The sequence below is a fragment of the Pongo abelii genome, chromosome 5, assembly GCF_028885655.2.
Source record: "Pongo abelii isolate AG06213 chromosome 5, NHGRI_mPonAbe1-v2.0_pri, whole genome shotgun sequence".
NCBI classification, from domain to species: domain Eukaryota; kingdom Metazoa; phylum Chordata; class Mammalia; order Primates; family Hominidae; genus Pongo; species Pongo abelii.
Genome location: NC_071990.2, coordinates 153,039,534 through 153,055,561, shown reverse-complemented (window position 1 = coordinate 153,055,561; position 16,028 = coordinate 153,039,534). Strand labels below are relative to the sequence as shown.

The 16,028-nt window shown below is 43.8% G+C and overlaps 1 protein-coding gene across 4 annotated transcripts in view; it reads left to right on the top strand.

Annotated features, from left to right (window-relative positions):
• RMND1 (required for meiotic nuclear division 1 homolog) overlaps positions 1-16,028 on the top strand; it is a 48,856-nt gene that overhangs the window by 28,631 nt on the left and 4,197 nt on the right. For all 4 annotated transcript variants that reach the window (XM_024247819.3, XM_024247818.3, NM_001131817.1 and 1 more), the window contains 3 exon segments: positions 529-593; positions 1,813-1,889; positions 5,742-5,862. In XM_024247819.3, coding sequence (XP_024103587.1) covers positions 529-593; positions 1,813-1,889; positions 5,742-5,862 — 263 coding nt within the window.

Below are 16,028 nucleotides of genomic sequence, written 5' to 3'. Positions count from 1 at the left end.
AGTGTTTCATAGGAATGGGACCCAGAGTCACAGTGGCTGTAAGTTTGTTCTGAAAGATCCACGTCCCAAATAAAACTATACAAGTTCTTTAAGAATTTCTTTTGCCAGCAGTCTACCTTAGGTGGCTGCTGCAGCGTCCTGTCCATCCCACTGTGAGGGGCTTCGGAGATTTCTGAGGTTTACTCTAGTCCTGAGGAGTGAAGGGGAGGCCAGGGTATCTGCAGAGCTACCCATGGTGTCAAGGTGTACCCTACTCTCCTCAGTTTCCAAGATGTAATACTAGAAAATCGAGAGTTCTACTAAATGTAGCTTTGGTCTTCAATAGGGCATGGAAAGCGATTCAGTTTCCTCTATCCACTTTAATTCTGTCCTTTATGATAATTAACTATTCTTAAATTATATTTTCAAGGTTTTAGTACTTTTTCTTAAAACTATTATTGAAATAGTAGTGAAGATGCTGTGCAATTATGTATTTTATATACATGTGAATATGATGATAAAGAAATGTTCCATTTATTTTTTTCCCAGTAAAACTGGCAATTTGGGAAGCATCACTGGATAAATTTATTGAATCTATTCAGTCAATTCCTGAGGTAATTATATCAATTTTATGCTTATTCAAGGATTGATTTTTATATGGAAAAAATATGAATTTCCCAGTATAACAATATATAGCTGTCCATCAGTATCCATGGGAGATTTGTTCTAAGACCCCACTGGATACCAGAATCTACCAGTGTCCAAGTCCCTGATATAAAATGGTATATATTTGCATATAACCTATGCATATCCTCATGTATACTTTCAACCATCTCTAGATTACTTAAAATACCTAATATAATGTAAATACTGTGTAAATAGTTGTTATACTGTATTGTTTAGGAAATAATAACAAGAAAAAACAGTTTGTACATGTTTGGTACAGATGCAACCATTCTTTTTTCTCTAAATATTGTCAATTTACAGTTGGCTGAATCTGCAGTGGCAGAACTTATAATAAGGGCCGATTGTTTAGGAGTACGACAACATTATTATAAACAATAAGAAAGCTACACTAAACTTACAACTCCCAGTTACATATAAAATGACAAATTAAGAAACTTCATATTGATTACTTTTTACTTTTTAAAACTTCAAATTGTTTCCTCTGTTGGTGCAGTATTTTTTTTTTTTAATATTAATATAATTGAAATGGGGTCTGGCCATGTTGCCCAGGCTGGTCACGAACTCCTAGGCTCAAGCAATCCCCCCCGCCTCAGCCTCCCAAATAGCATTAAAGGCCATGAGCCACCGTGCCCGTCAGTTGCAGTATTTTTAATGTAACTGAATTAAAGAAAAAAGTGAAATGTTTCCTCTCTAAGAATGGAAATTATGACCACTTTTCCTGATTTAAGAAAGTGTTTTGCTAAATTATGAGAAAAATAGTGGTATGAAAAATACATATAAAGTTATATTAAAATTTCAGTATACATTAAAAATCATCTTAGTGTAATTAACTGTGTCTTTATTGTGAAAGAGTAATCTAATTATACTTCGGAAAGGAGGCCCTGCTTTTCTACTAAGAGATTAGGAATGTATATATCATACGAAATGCTGATGAGAAGGGAAATGAAAAAAGAGAATATACAATTTCTACATAATAAAATTATGAAATTTCAAGGTGAGTTAAAACATTAATCTGGGAGACAGCCATCCTAAAAAATATTTACATAGGATCCAAATTATGCCGCTTCAGATTTTGCCCTGTTGACCTAATGCTTATTAGAAAGACAGATACATGGTTTTTTGGTTTTCCGATTCCCTCTCAACTAGGCTTTAAAAGCTGGGAAGAAAGTGAAACTATCTCATGAAGAAGTTATGCAGAAAATCGGTGAACTCTTTGCCCTAAGGTAAAAGTTTTCTCTCTAAATAAAATATTTCATATATTTAACAATCTCAAGAAAACATTCCCATAGTTCTGTGGTGAAGAGCAAACATTTACACCTTTATGGGAACTGTAGCTGTTTTCATTTCATTGATTATAAGCAGGGAGAACTCTTACCCATTAGAAGTAGTTGGGCTATGTTAAGACTGTACTGAAAGAAATTACGCATGTGTGAAAGAGATCACGATTCATCTACATTAAACCCACATTAAGGAGCACAGTAGGTGTTCTTTGAAGGTAGAAAGACATATTCCTGAATTTGGTTAACGGGAATTCTCTGTAAAAATATATCACTGCATCATAATGCTAAATAGACCTAATTGCTACAGAAAAGTTTCTTTGAATCTGAGACACCAAGATGCCACTGGAGAGAAACTGCTGCCAGTTAAACTATGACAATACTTTTTTTTATCAGAGGATCAAAATTTTACACTTACTGAAATAGCTTTTAGTCTTAGCTGGATATCAATTATATCACATTCCCTCTTGGGCATATATGAAAAGGAAAGCATAAGAAAATAAATTATTTAAGGCAAAGACAAGTAAGTCTCAACTGCCACCTGTCAGACACCATTAATTTTAAGATGCCTCGAGATGTTAAAATGGGAATAACTATGTCTAAAAACTGATGAATCATTTTAAATAAGTGTCTGGAAAGGTTTTCAGCTTATTTTATTCTTGTAGTTGTCCCAGGATTTATGGAATGAAACATCCCGGATGTTGGTGTTTTTCTCACAGGCAGCATTGTCCAGTTTATCCCTTCTAGCATGTGGAATGAGTTACCAGAGCTCATTGCAAATGTTCACCTAAGACTTGTTTTTCCATATTCTCCTTAGATGCTCTGCCTGGAGAGAAGTGATACAGTGTTTCATTGTCTGTGTATCTCTCATAGCTCAGGACCTCTAGTTCAGGGTACCAACAAAACTTAAAAACCCATCCATCAGGAGCATCCCGCAGCAGATCTGAAGCCTCAAATTCTCTGAGAAGTAGGGTAGAGAGATTCTTCTCTCCTCTTCTCTTGGTCATGCAAGCAGAAATTGATGTAGTGAATTATAATATCCAAACTGAATAGTTAGGACTAAATATACGTAGGTTTGTGAATAGTTTCTATAAAGGCTTACTTTTATTATCCTGTTTCCTTACCTGTACAATAAAAACGCTTATTTGTTAATACAAGGAATGTGATACATCTGTGAAAATAAACATGGCAAATAATATTAGATTAAAAAAACTAAATCTAAATTTATATAGTGTATGATCCCATTTGTGTAAGCAAATAAAAATATTCATGTTTATCTTTATATGCATACATATGTACATGCGTTTGCTTGCACACACATGCATGTATGAATACAGAAAGATCTGGAAGTACACAGCAAAGTGTCTCTACAGGCCTGTCCTTGGGGAGAATAAAGGATTTAAGTCGTGTGGTAGCATAAGAGGGCCTACCACTATTTTTCTGAATCCTCCTCTAGGATATTTTCCTTTTTTTTTTTTATCACGAACAAGTATGTATGTGTTACTTTTTTTTTTTTTTTTTAAAGACAGGGTCTTGCCTTGTCACCCAGACTAGAGTGCAGTGGCATGATCATAGCTCACCGAAGCCTTGATCTCCTGGGCTCAGGGATTCCTCCTGCCTCACCCTCCTGGGTAGCTGGGACCACAGGAGTGCTTCACCACACCCAGCTAATTTTAAAAATAATTTGTAGAGACGGTCTCAAACCCTTGCTCAAGCGATCCTCCTCCCTTGGCCTCCCAAAGTGCTGGGATTACAGGTGTGAGCCACCACATCAGTTTATGTGTACTTTTATAAATTAGATTTTTATTTAGTTAAACATCTAAGTGTAAGGCCAGGCATGGTGGCTCACACCTGTAATGCCAGCACTTTGGGAGGCTGAGACAGGTGGATTGCTTGAGGCCTGGAGCTCGAGACCAGCCTGGCTAACATGATGAAAGCCCATCTCTACCAAAAATACAAAAATTAGCCAGGAATGGTGGTGTGCGCCTGTAATCCCAGCTTCTTGGGAGGCTGAGGCACGAGAATTGCTTGAACCCAGGAGGCGAAGGTTGCAGTGAGCCAGGATCATGCCACTGCACTCCAGCCTGGGCGACAGAGCAAGATTCTGTCTCAAAAAAGAAAAAAGCTGGGTGGCTCACGCCTGCAATCCCAACACTTTGGGAGGCCGAGGCCACTGGATCATCTGAGGTCAGGAGTTCAAGACCAGCCTGACCAACATGGAGAAACCCCATCTTTACTAAAAATACAAAATTAGCCGGGCATGGTGGCACATGCCTGTAATCCCAGCTACTCGGGAGGCTGAGGCAGGAGAATTGCTTGAACCCAAGAGGTGGAGGTTGTGGTGAGCCAAGATCACGCCAATGCACTCCAGCCTGGGCAACAAGAACAAAACTCTGTCTCAGAAAAAAAAGTAAGCGCAGACTTCTTATATTAAAATGTAGAAATTAAGAGAGAGAGTGTGTATGTGTATGCTTGCTTGTCTAGTGTTTGCATAAACACTGGAAGGATACAGAGGAAACTAGAAGGGATTACTGATAGGGAAAGATACAGATAAGAATAAGAGTAAGATTTATCAATTTTTACCTGTTTATATCTTGATCTGCTCAGGAGGCTGAGGCAGGAAGATCACTTGAGCCCAGGAGTTTGAGGCTGCAGTAAGCTATGATTGTGTCACTGCACTCCAAACTGGGTGACATATGAAGACATTATCTCTAAAAAAAATTTTTTAATAAAAAACAACAAAAAAGTATGTACATATTAAATTTTTTTTTTATTTGAGATGGGGTCTCACTGTGTTGCCTAGGCTGGAGTACAGTGTCACAGTCTTGGCTCACTGCAGCCTCTGCCTCCCAGGTTCACATGATCCTCCCACCTCAGCCTCCCAAGTAGCTGGGACTACAGGCATACACCACCACACCTAGCTAGTTCTTGCATTTTTTGTAGAGATAGGGTTTCGCCATGCTGTCCAGGTTGGTCTCGAACTCACAGACTCGAGCGATCTGCCCGCCTTGGCCTTCCAAAGTGCTGGGATTACAGGCATGAACCACTATGCCTGGTCCTAAAATTTTTAATAAAAAAAGCTTAGGCTGGGCATGGTGGCTCACGCCTGTAATCCCAGCACTTTGGGAGGCTGAGGTGGGCAGATTACGTAAGGTCAGGAGTTCGAGACCAGCCTGGCCAACTTGGTAAAACCCTTTATCTACTAAAAATACAAAAAATTAGCCAGGTGTGATGGTAGGCGCCTGTAATCCCAGCTACTTGGGAGGCTGAGGCAGGAGAATCGCTTAAATCTGGGAGGCAGAGGTTGCAGTGAGCTGAGATCATGCCATTGTACTCCAGCCTGGGTGACAAGAGTGACTCTGTCTCAAAAAAAAATAAAAATAAAAATTGAAAACAAAATGAGTTTTTTTCTATCTACTTCATAAATAATGTTGGTATTAAAGATTGAATTAATTTGGTTCAGAAGTTTGAAACTCATTTGTAAATTTTATTTACATGTTTGTTGGAAGTATTTTGCAAAGGTCAGCATTAACAAATGTTTTCAGCCAGATGCAATGCCACATGCCTGTAGTTCCAGCTACATGGGAGGCTGAGGCAGGAGGACAGCTTGAGCCCAGGAGTTCAGTCTGCAGTGAGTTGTGATCATACCACTGCACTCCATCCCGGGTAACATAGCAAGACCCTCTCTCTTACCAAAAAAAGAGTTTTCATAAAGCACTATGTAAATATTAAATATAATAGAAACAATGATTTTTAATTCAAGATAAATAAAAAGTTATAATTTTCCCTTTTTTAAAGGCACCGTATAAACTTGAGTTCAGACTTCTTGATTACTCCTGATTTCTACTGGGACAGAGAAAACCTGGAAGGACTTTATGATAAAACATGTCAATTCCTTAGCATTGGCCGAAGAGTTAAGGTACGTATTTTGCACTTTTAATGAGAGAAAAAGACACGTTGTCACCTATAAGTTGAATATGTTTAACTGCTTGCAGAGAAATATCTTGTTTGACTTCCATTCAAATCTCTTTATATTTCCCCTTCTTGTCCTTTGTACAGTCACTTCAATTTTTTGTGTCAAAGGATCTTCTGATATTAGCTCTACAGACTAGATAAGGTTGGTGAATAAGATGAGAGTTTGGAAGCCTAACGGTCCATCAGGAAGTTCTTGTCAAGTTTCAAGCAAGAGTTCATGACTGCTCCTGATCTGTCATGGAGACAGTGAGAATATAAATAAATTTAAGAAAGAATCATATAAGACAAATCAAGTGATGGGTAATGGCAGGCCATGGAGAAGGAAGAATAAAGGATGACTGATGTTTGCCTGGAGGTGACAAGTAGAAAGGTGGAAAAACAATAATGAGAGGTCAGAGAGGGGAGGTGACAGACTAAATCTAAGATATGCCGAGATGAGAGTAACAACAAGATATCCAATTAGCTCCGTCATGCAGGCATTTAGAAGGGCAGAAGCAAAGTCGAGAACAGAGACGTGTATTAAGAAATCCCAGCACTTTGGGAGGCCGAGGCAGATGGATCACCTGAGGTCGGGAGTTTGAGACCAGCCTGGCCAACATGGCGAAACCCTGTCTCTACTACAAATACAAAAATTAGCCAGGCATGGTGGCACGCACCTGTAGTCCCAGCTACTCAAGAGGCTGAGGCAGGAGAATCACTTGAACCCAGGAGACGGAGGTTGCAGTGAGCCGAGGTCGAGCCACTACACTCCAGCCTGGATGACAGAGTGAGTCTCCGTCTCAAAAAAAAAAAAAAGCTGCTTTGATGGAGGTAGACCACATGGGGAAAGAGCATAAAAAAACAGAAAATTGACGTTAGTACAATGTGTGCACATAGTTCTGTGACATTTCGCCACATCTATAGATCCATGCAACCACATGATCAAGACACAAAACTGTGCCAGGTGCAGTGGCTCATGCCTGTAACCCCAGCACTTTGTGAGGCCAGAGGTGGGCAGATCACTTGAGGTCAAGAGTTCAAGACCAGCCTGGCCAATATGGTCTACTAAAAATACAAAAATTAGCTGGGTGTGGTGGTGCGTGCCTGTAGTCCCAGCTACTCGGGAGGCTGAGGCAGCAGAATCGCTTGAACCCAGGAAGTGGAGGTTGCAGTGAGCTGAGATTGTGCCATTGCACTCCAGCCTGGGCGTTGCAGCGAGACTCCATCTCAAAAAAACAAAACAAAAAGACACAAAACTGTTTTATCACCACACAGTTCTTCCTCATGCTACCCTGTATAGTCACACCGCCCTCCCCCTACCCGGACTGTCCCTAACCCCTGGCAGTGAGTAATCTCTTCTCCATCTCCATAATTTTGTCATTTTGAGGATGTTATATAGATAGTCACACAGTATGTGACTTTTTTTTTTTTTTTTTTTTTTGAGACGGAGTCTCGCTCTGTCACCCAGGCTGGAGTGCGGTGGCTCGATCTTGGCTCACTGCAATCTCTGCCTCCTGGGTTCACGCCATTCTCCTGCCTCAGCCTCCCGAGTAGCTGGGACTACAGGCACCCGCCACCATGCCTAGCTAGTTTTTTTTTGTATTTTTAGTAGAGACGGGGTTTCACTGTGTTAGCCAGGATGGTCTCGATCTGTATGTGACTTTTTAACTGGCTTTTTTCACAGAGCATAATGCCCTCAACTTGGATCCATCCAAATTGTTGCTTGTATCAAAGTTCCTGTCTTCCTGTGGTTACTGAAATATTTTTTTGGTATTTCTTTTTTTTTTTCTTTTTTTTTTTTATGAAGTATTTATTGATCATTCTTGGGTGTTTCTCGGAGAGGGGGATATGGGAGGGTCATAGGATAATAGTGGAGAGAAGGTCAGCAGATAAACACATGAACAAAGGTCTCTGGTTTTCCTAGGCAGAGGTCCCTGCGGCCTTCTGCAGTGTTTGTGCCCCTGGGTACTTGAGATTAGGGAGTGGTGATGACTCTTAAAGAGCATGCTGCCTTCAAGCATCTGTTTAACAAAGCACATCTTGCACCGCCCTTAATCCATTTAACCCTGAGTTGACAGAGCACATGTTTCAGAGAGCGCGGGGCTGGGGGAAAGGCCATAGATGAACAGCATCCCAAGGCAGAAGAATTTCTCCTAGTCAGAACAAAATGGAGTCTCCTATGACCACCTCTTTCTACACAGACACAGCAACAATCTGATCTCTCCTTCCTTTCCCCACACTTCCCCGCCTTCTTTTCAACAAAACTGCCATCGTCCTCATGGCCCGCTCCCGATGGTTGCTGTCTCTTCGGAGCTGTTGGGTACACCTCCCAGACAGGGTGGCCGGGCAGAGGCGCTCCTCACTTCCAAGACGGGGCCGCCGGGCAGAGGCGCTCCTCACTTCCCAGACGGGGCGGCCGGGCAGAGACGCTCCTCACCTCCCAGACGGGGCGGCCGGGCAGAGGCGCTCCTCACTTCCTCCCATACAGGGTGGCAGCCAGGCAGAGGCGCTCCTCACCTCCCAGACTGGGCGGCCGGGCAGAGGTGCGCCTCACTTCCCAGATGGGGTGGCCGGGCAGAGGCGCTCCTCACTTCCTCCCAGACGGGGTGGCGGCCAGGCAGAGGCGCTCCTCACCTCCCAGACGGGGCGGCCGGGCAGAGGCGCTCCTCACCTCCCAGACGGGGCGGCCGGGCAGAGGCGCTCCTCACCTCCCAGACGGGGCGGCCGGGCAGAGGCGCTCCTCACCTCCCAGACGGGGCGGCCGGGCAGAGGCGCTCCTCACCTCCCAGACGGGGCGGCCGGGCAGAGGCGCTCCTCACCTCCCAGACGGGGTGGCGGCTGGGCAGAGGCGCTCCTCACTTCCCAGATGGGGCGGCCGGGCAGAGGCGCTCCTCACTTCCTCCCAGACGGGGTGGCGGCCAGGCAGAGGCACTCCTCACTTCCCAGATGGGGCGGCCGGGCAGAGGCGCTCCTCACTTCCCAGACGGGGTGGCCGGGCAGAGGCGCTCCTCACTTCCCAGACGGGGCGGCCGGGCAGAGGCGCTCCTCACTTTCTATACGGGATGGCCGCCAGGCAGAGGCGCTCCTCACTTCCCAGACGGGGCGGCCGGGCAGAGGCGCTCCTCGCTTCCTATACGGGATGGCGGCCGGGCAGAGGCGCTCCTCACTTCCCAGATGGGGCGGCCGGGCAGAGGGGCTCCTCACATCCCAGACGATGGGCGGCCAGGCAGAGACGCTCCTCACTTCCTAGACGGGGTGGCGGCGGGGCAGAGGCTGTAATCTTAGCACTTTAAGAGGCCAAGGCAGGAGGCTGGTAGGTGGAGGTTGTAGCGAGCCGAGATCACGCCACTGCACTCCAGCCTGAGCACCATTGAGCATTGAGTGAGCAAGACTCCGTCTGCAATCCCAGCACCTCGGGAGGCCGAGGCAGGCAGATGACTCGAGGCCAGGAGCTGGAGACCAGCCCGGTCAACACGGCGAAACCCCGTCTCCACCAAAAATACAAAAACCATTCAGGCGTGGCGGCGCGCGCCTGCAATCCCAGGCACTCGGCAGGCCGAGGCAGGAGAGTCACAGGAGCCTGAGGCAGGGAGGTTGCAGCGAGCTGAGATCACACCAGCTTCGGCAACAGAGGGAGACTGAAAAAAGAAGGAGAGGGAGACCGAAGAAAGGGGAGAGGGCAGAGGGGAGAGGGGAGAGGGGAGAGGGGAGGGGGGGATTTCATTTTAATGTTACTTTTTAGTATATCTTGTTGCATAGATATTTAGTAGTTGCTCTGGTTATTACATCATATATATATAACTTATTACAATCTACTGATTTCAACATCTTGCAGATTAAATGAAGTATAGAATCTTTATTTCCCTAATGGATGATTGGATACAGAAAAAAAAAAAAGACTCCTTATTTCTTTTATATTCCTTTACCTTTCCCTATTTATAATTTTCTTAACTATTCTTCTGTAGACATAGAAAACTTCATCAGATAATGTTATAATTTTTGCTTCAACCATCAAACATAATTTAGAAAACTAAGTAAAGTCTGTTGTATGTGCCCATGTTTTTATTCTTTCTGTTCTTTTTTCCTTCTGATCTTGTAAGATTTCTTTTACTGTTTTTTTTTTTCCAAGAATTTTATTTAGCCATTCTTTTAAGGTAAGTCTAGTGAGACAAATTCTCTTAGTTTGTCTTCATCTGAGAGTGTATTAATTTTCTTTTCATTCTTGAAGGATATTTTCCTAGAAATAGGATTCTAGGTAGACAGTTTTCTTTCTTTCAGCCCCTGAAAAATGCCGTGCCACTTCCTTCTGACCTCCATGGTTTCTGATAGGAAATCTGCCATAATTCTATGACATCTACATTTTATCTTTTATTATCATTTCACAAGGTCTTTGAGGCTCTGTTCACTTCTTTTCCAGCATATTTTGTCTCTGTTAAGATTGGGTAATGTCGTTTGTTTCATCTTCTAGTTGACTGATTCCTTCCTCTGTTAAATTTGTTCTGCTGCCCATCATTGAGTTTTTTATTTCATTTATTGTATTTTTCAGTTCTAAAATTTCCATGTTTTTTTATTTGTATCTTCTGTTTCTTTGCAGAGACTTCCTGCTTTTTCGTTTGTTTTAAATGTGTTCAGAATTGCTTGTTGAATCATTTTTGTGATGGTTGCTCTAACATCATCTAATAATACCTAACCTCAGATACCTCTTGATGTTAGTGTCTACTGATTGTCTTTTCTGATTCCCTCCAACTAATTTTAATATCTCCAGTTTCCCTCATTGCCTCAAGTGTTCTGGCTTGATATACAAGGTCCATCCTATTGTATCCCTTTTTCAATCATATTTCCTACCAATCCCCACATTCACCTTGTATCACATCAAAAATAAATGATTAGCCTGGGAAACACAATGAGACCTCATTTCTACTAACCTTTTTTTTAAAAAAATTAGCCAGGTATAATGGCATGTGCCTGTAGTCTCAGCTACCCTGGGAGGCTGAGGCAGGAGGATTGCTTTAGCCCAGGAATTTGAGGCTGCAGTGAGCCATTACATCCCAGTCTAGGTGACAGGGTGAGACCCTGTCTCAAAAAAATAAAAATTAAAAATATATGATTTATAATTTCAAAAACCTACCATGGCTTATTGAATGCTGTGTTCCACTTTAGTGTCTACATTTTTTTTCTCTAAGCTAGACACCGCCCCTTGCAAAAGGTACCCACATCAAAGGTATCTGCAGTTGTCACTGATCTTGGTGCCACCTATTCCTCTGTAGGTGTCTTCCAGCACAGGACAGTAGAGATCATCACCACTGGTCAGGGCAAGAAAACCAAGCTATGTTGCTTTTAGCTGACACAGATTGATTAGTGATGGTTTAGGAACCAAATTCAGTGGACTCCATCAACACAGTTTTAGATACCAAAGGTGTAATTAGACACCGATTTGACAATCCAACTGTCTGGTCAAACATGAAAAGCACTGGGCTTTCCTGGTTGTCGACTATGCACACAGGCTGAAGATCCAGAGGAGGTAAGGGAGAAATACTAAAAGCTTTATACAGGTGAGGTATTTCCTGTGGTTGTGTTAGCTACTGCTGTGTAACAAATTACCCCAAAACTTGGTGGACTGAAACACCACTTACTGGCTGGGCACGGTGGCTCACGCCTGTTACCCCAACACTTTGGTAGGCCAAGGCAGGCAGATCACATGAGGCCAGGAGTTCAAGATCAGCCTAGCCAACATGATGAAACTCTGTAAATTAGCCGGGCATGGTGGTGTGCGCCTATAGTCCCAAGTAGCTGACTCTGGAGGCTGAGGCATGAGAATCACTTGAACCAGGGAGGCAGAGGTTGCAGTGAGCTGAGATTGCACCACTGCACTCCAGCCTGGGTGACAGAGTGAGACTCGGTCTCAAAAAAAAATAAAAAACACCACTTACTATTTCAGTTTTTGTGCGTCAGGAATCAGTGCAGCTTAGCTGGGTCCTCTGATTCTGTTTCTCACAAGGGTGCAGTCATCTCAGAGATTCACTTCCTAGTTCACTCGTGGTTATTGGCTGGATTTGGTTCCTCTCAGGCTATTAGATTGAGGCCTCAGTTCCTCATAAGGTGTTGTCCAGAGGCTTCTCCATAGAGCATCTCACAACATGGTAGCATGCTTCATCAGAATGAACAAGTAGGGGTTTAGATCTGTATCCCTGCCCAAATCTTGTGTCGAATTGTAATGCCCCGTGTTGGAGGTGGGTCCTGGTAGGGGGTGATTGGATCATCAGGGTAGATTTCTCATGAGTGGTTTAGCACCATCCCCTTGGTGCTGTTCTTGTGATAGAGTTCTCGTGAGGTTGTTTAAAAGTGTGTAGCACCTGCATCTCCCCTCGCTCGCTCTCCTTCGCTTCTGCCATGTAAGGTACCTGCTCTCCCTTCACCTTCCACCATGATTGTAAGTTTCTGGAGGCTTCCCCAGAAACCAAGCACATGCCAAGCATCACGCTTCCTGTAGAACAGTGCAGAACCATGAGCCAATTAGGCCTCTTTTCTTTATAAATTACGCAGTCTCAGGTATTTCTTTATAGCAATGAGAGACTGGACTAATACAGAGAGCAAGAGAGACTGTCAGAAAGAGAATGCTAGTAAAACAGAAGTCAAAGTCTTTTGCAACCTAATCACAGAAGTGATCTTTGCTGTGCTGTCTTTGTTAAAAACAAGTTAGGGCCAGGTGCAGTGGCTCATGCTTATAATCCTAGCCCTTTGGGAGGCTGAGATGGGAGGGTCACTTGAGGCCAGGAGTTCAAGACCAGCCTGGTCAACATAGTGATACCCACCCCCCCATCTCTTTAAAAAAAATAAAAAAATTAAAAAGCAAGTTATGGCCAGGCATGGTGGCTCACACCTGTAATCCCAGCACTTCGGGAGGCTGAGGTGGGTGGATCACCTGAGGTCAGGAGTTGAAGGCCAGCGTGGCTAACATGGTGAAACCCTGTCTCTACTAAAAATACAAAAATTAGCTGGGCATGGTGGTGGATGCCTGTAATCCCAGCCACTTGGGAGGCTGAGACAGGAAAATCGCTTGAACCTAGGGGGGCAGAGGTTGCAGTGAGCCAAGATCAGCCTGGATGAAACAGCAAAACTTCGTCTCAAAAAAAAAAGGCAAGTTATTAGACTGAGCCTACGCTCGAGGGTAGGGGATGACACAAAGGTGAACACCAGGAGGTGGGGAGTCTTTGGGTGGCATCTTAGAAATCTGCCTACCACAGTGGTTTTGAAAAAGATGGAGAAAATTCTAGAAACCTACTTTATGACCCCTGACCCACATGATCCTCATACTACCAGTTACTTTAATGGTTGCCAGCTTCAGGCCATCAAAGATGGTGGAACCATTACTGATCTCATTGTGTTCTGAATTGTCAGCAAGCCAAATGCCGCTGCTCTCGGCTTGGACGAGAACGTTAATGCCAAAATTAATGATCTGATCTTTGACCTGGGTGGCATGTTTTATCTGTCCATCCTCAGTATTCAAGATGGAATTACTGAAGATACCCACCTGAGTGAAGAGTACCTTGACAACTAAGTGGTCAGCTGTTTCATGGCTGAGATCAACTGCAGGTATAGAAAGGACACCCGTTGAGAACAAGCAGGCTGCCCAAGCCCCTTCTGCCTCTACTGTGAATGTACTCTTCATTCTGGTATCGAGGCCAATTTGAGATTGAGTCCCTCCATGAAGGGGTTCAAGGGGTTCACATCTATACCTCTGTGCACATGAGCAGCTGGAAGAATCAAAAGCCACCCCAGTCCCTGGCACCCTACACCTGTGTTGAAAGCCATAAGCAGTGTCACCCAGACATATCACCAGTCATTCACGGGTGGCTCTATCTATATCCCCAAGATTTAAAATCTATAGGGCCGGGCGTGGTGGCTCACACCTGTAATCCCAGCACTTTGGGAGGCCAAGGTGGGAGGATCGCTTGAGGCCAGGAGTTCAAGACCAGCCTGGCCAACATGGTGAAACCTGTCTCTACTAAAAATACAAAAATTAGCTGGGCATGGTGGTGCATGCCTGTGATCCCAGGTACTTGAGGGGCTGAGGCACAAGAATCACTTAAACTCAGGAGGCAAAGTTTCCAATGAGCTGAGATTGCACCACTGCGCTTCAGCCTGGGTGACAGAGTGAGACTCATCTCCAAAAAAATAATTAATAAATAAGATAAAGTCTCCTATAGGAAGAACTAGAATTGAATTTATTTACAGGCAGCATGATCTTGTATGTAGAAGACCTGAAAGAATCTACAAAGAAGCTACCAGAATAAGTGAGTTTATCAGGGGTTCAAGATCAATGTATAAAAACGGTTATCTTTCATTATACTGCAAATACACAATTGGAAAATGAAATTTTAAAAATACTGTTTATAGTAGCACCCAAAACTTGAATTACTCAGGTTTGAATTGAGTGATTCAGCTATTCCAGAATAATATTAATTAATCAATTGGAGTAATCTGAGCAAGTAATTGTTCTTTATTTCATTCCCCAGTCTCACTGTGGGACATCTTTTTTGGTGTTAAGTCTTCTGCATGAGTTATGAAGCATACCTAAAAGGTCTCAAACTACATTTCTCAGAGTTTTTTCTCAGCATCCCGAAGGCAGTTCAGACTCATTGGATTATGTCAAGGTTATTTAGAAGGGGTTGAGAGTTCACCTTGCCTTAGGCTCAGCATAGTGCTAGCATTATACATAATACAAAAGAAAAATAAGAATTGGTCCTGCCCTTCAGCTAGCTTTACAGTCTTCTAAGAAAACAGATGGAACAGGCTGGGCACGGTGGCTCATGCCTGTAATCCCAGCACTTTGGGAGGCCAAGGAGGGCGGATCACGAGGTCAGGAGATCCAGACCATCCTGGCTAACATGGTGAGACCCCGTCTCTACTAAAAATACAAAATTTAGCCGGGCGTGGTGGCGGGCGTCTGTAGTCCCAGCTACTTGGGAGGCTGAGGCAGAAGAATGGCATGAACCCGGGAGGCAGAGCTTGCAGTGAGCCAAGATCGAGCCACTGCAGTCCAGCCTGGGTGACAGAGCAAGACTCCGCCTCAAAAAAAAAAAAACAGATGGAACAAAGAGTGGCGGGGTTTTTTTTTCCCCCTCAAAAAGTAGAACAAAGGGTCTTGAGAAAATAGGGGTGAGTAGGCATAAGACATGCTAAAAAGTTGAGTACAGAGGTCCAGATGCAGAGAGCAGTTACATGGTGTCATGGGACAGAAACTAGTTGGCAGTGGATCCCTTGCTCCATTTTCTCACGTCGGTATCCCCTGAAGTCCTGTCATTGAGGCTTCTGTCCCCATGCCACCTACTCCGTGAACACTGGTTTGTTGTCATGACTTCTAATCCCACCTTCTCCTGGTGATTTTCAAATGTCTCTCTCATCCCAGTCTCTTGTCTGCCTTCAAGACTTTTCCAGTTGCCCCTCAATCTCACAGATCTTCCTCATTTACATATCTCATCGCATCCTTTTAAAAATTGTGTGTACCATTTTCCACTAGAATGTAAGCCCCATGAGATCGGAGACCATGATTATTTTCTTGCCTGTTCTTGGCAAAGGCCTCACATATGGTATGTCCTCAAAAAATATTTGTAGAATTAGTCAATGATTAAGATTTCAAAATGAAACTTTTGAAATTCCCCCCCCCACCCCAGAAAATGGTAAACCTTTTCAGTTCTCTATTTCACCTCACAGGAGGACCTCCTAGCCTCACCTATCTAGTCATTCAACCAGAAACTTAAAAGTCATCTGGGTGTCCTTTTTCTCCTTCACCCTCCATATCCAGTCAAACAATCTTTTTATTTCCCTCTAAGTATCATGGATTCATTAGCAAACATTTATTGAAAGCCTATGTGATAGGCCCTGGGCTGGTGAAACAGGGGAATACCATACTGACCCGTCTTCAAGCCCCCAACTATTAATGTTCATCCACACAGCCCCTCATCTTCCTTTACCACCTGGACTTGTCTGATTCCTTTTTGACTCTCTCCGTCTCCAGACTGGACCTTTTTCCAGTCTCTCTGCACCCTTTGGCTGCAAGACAGAGACATGTGTCTATTTCACCATTCTGTCTCCTCTGCCCAGCATAGTACAGTAAATGTTAAAACAAGT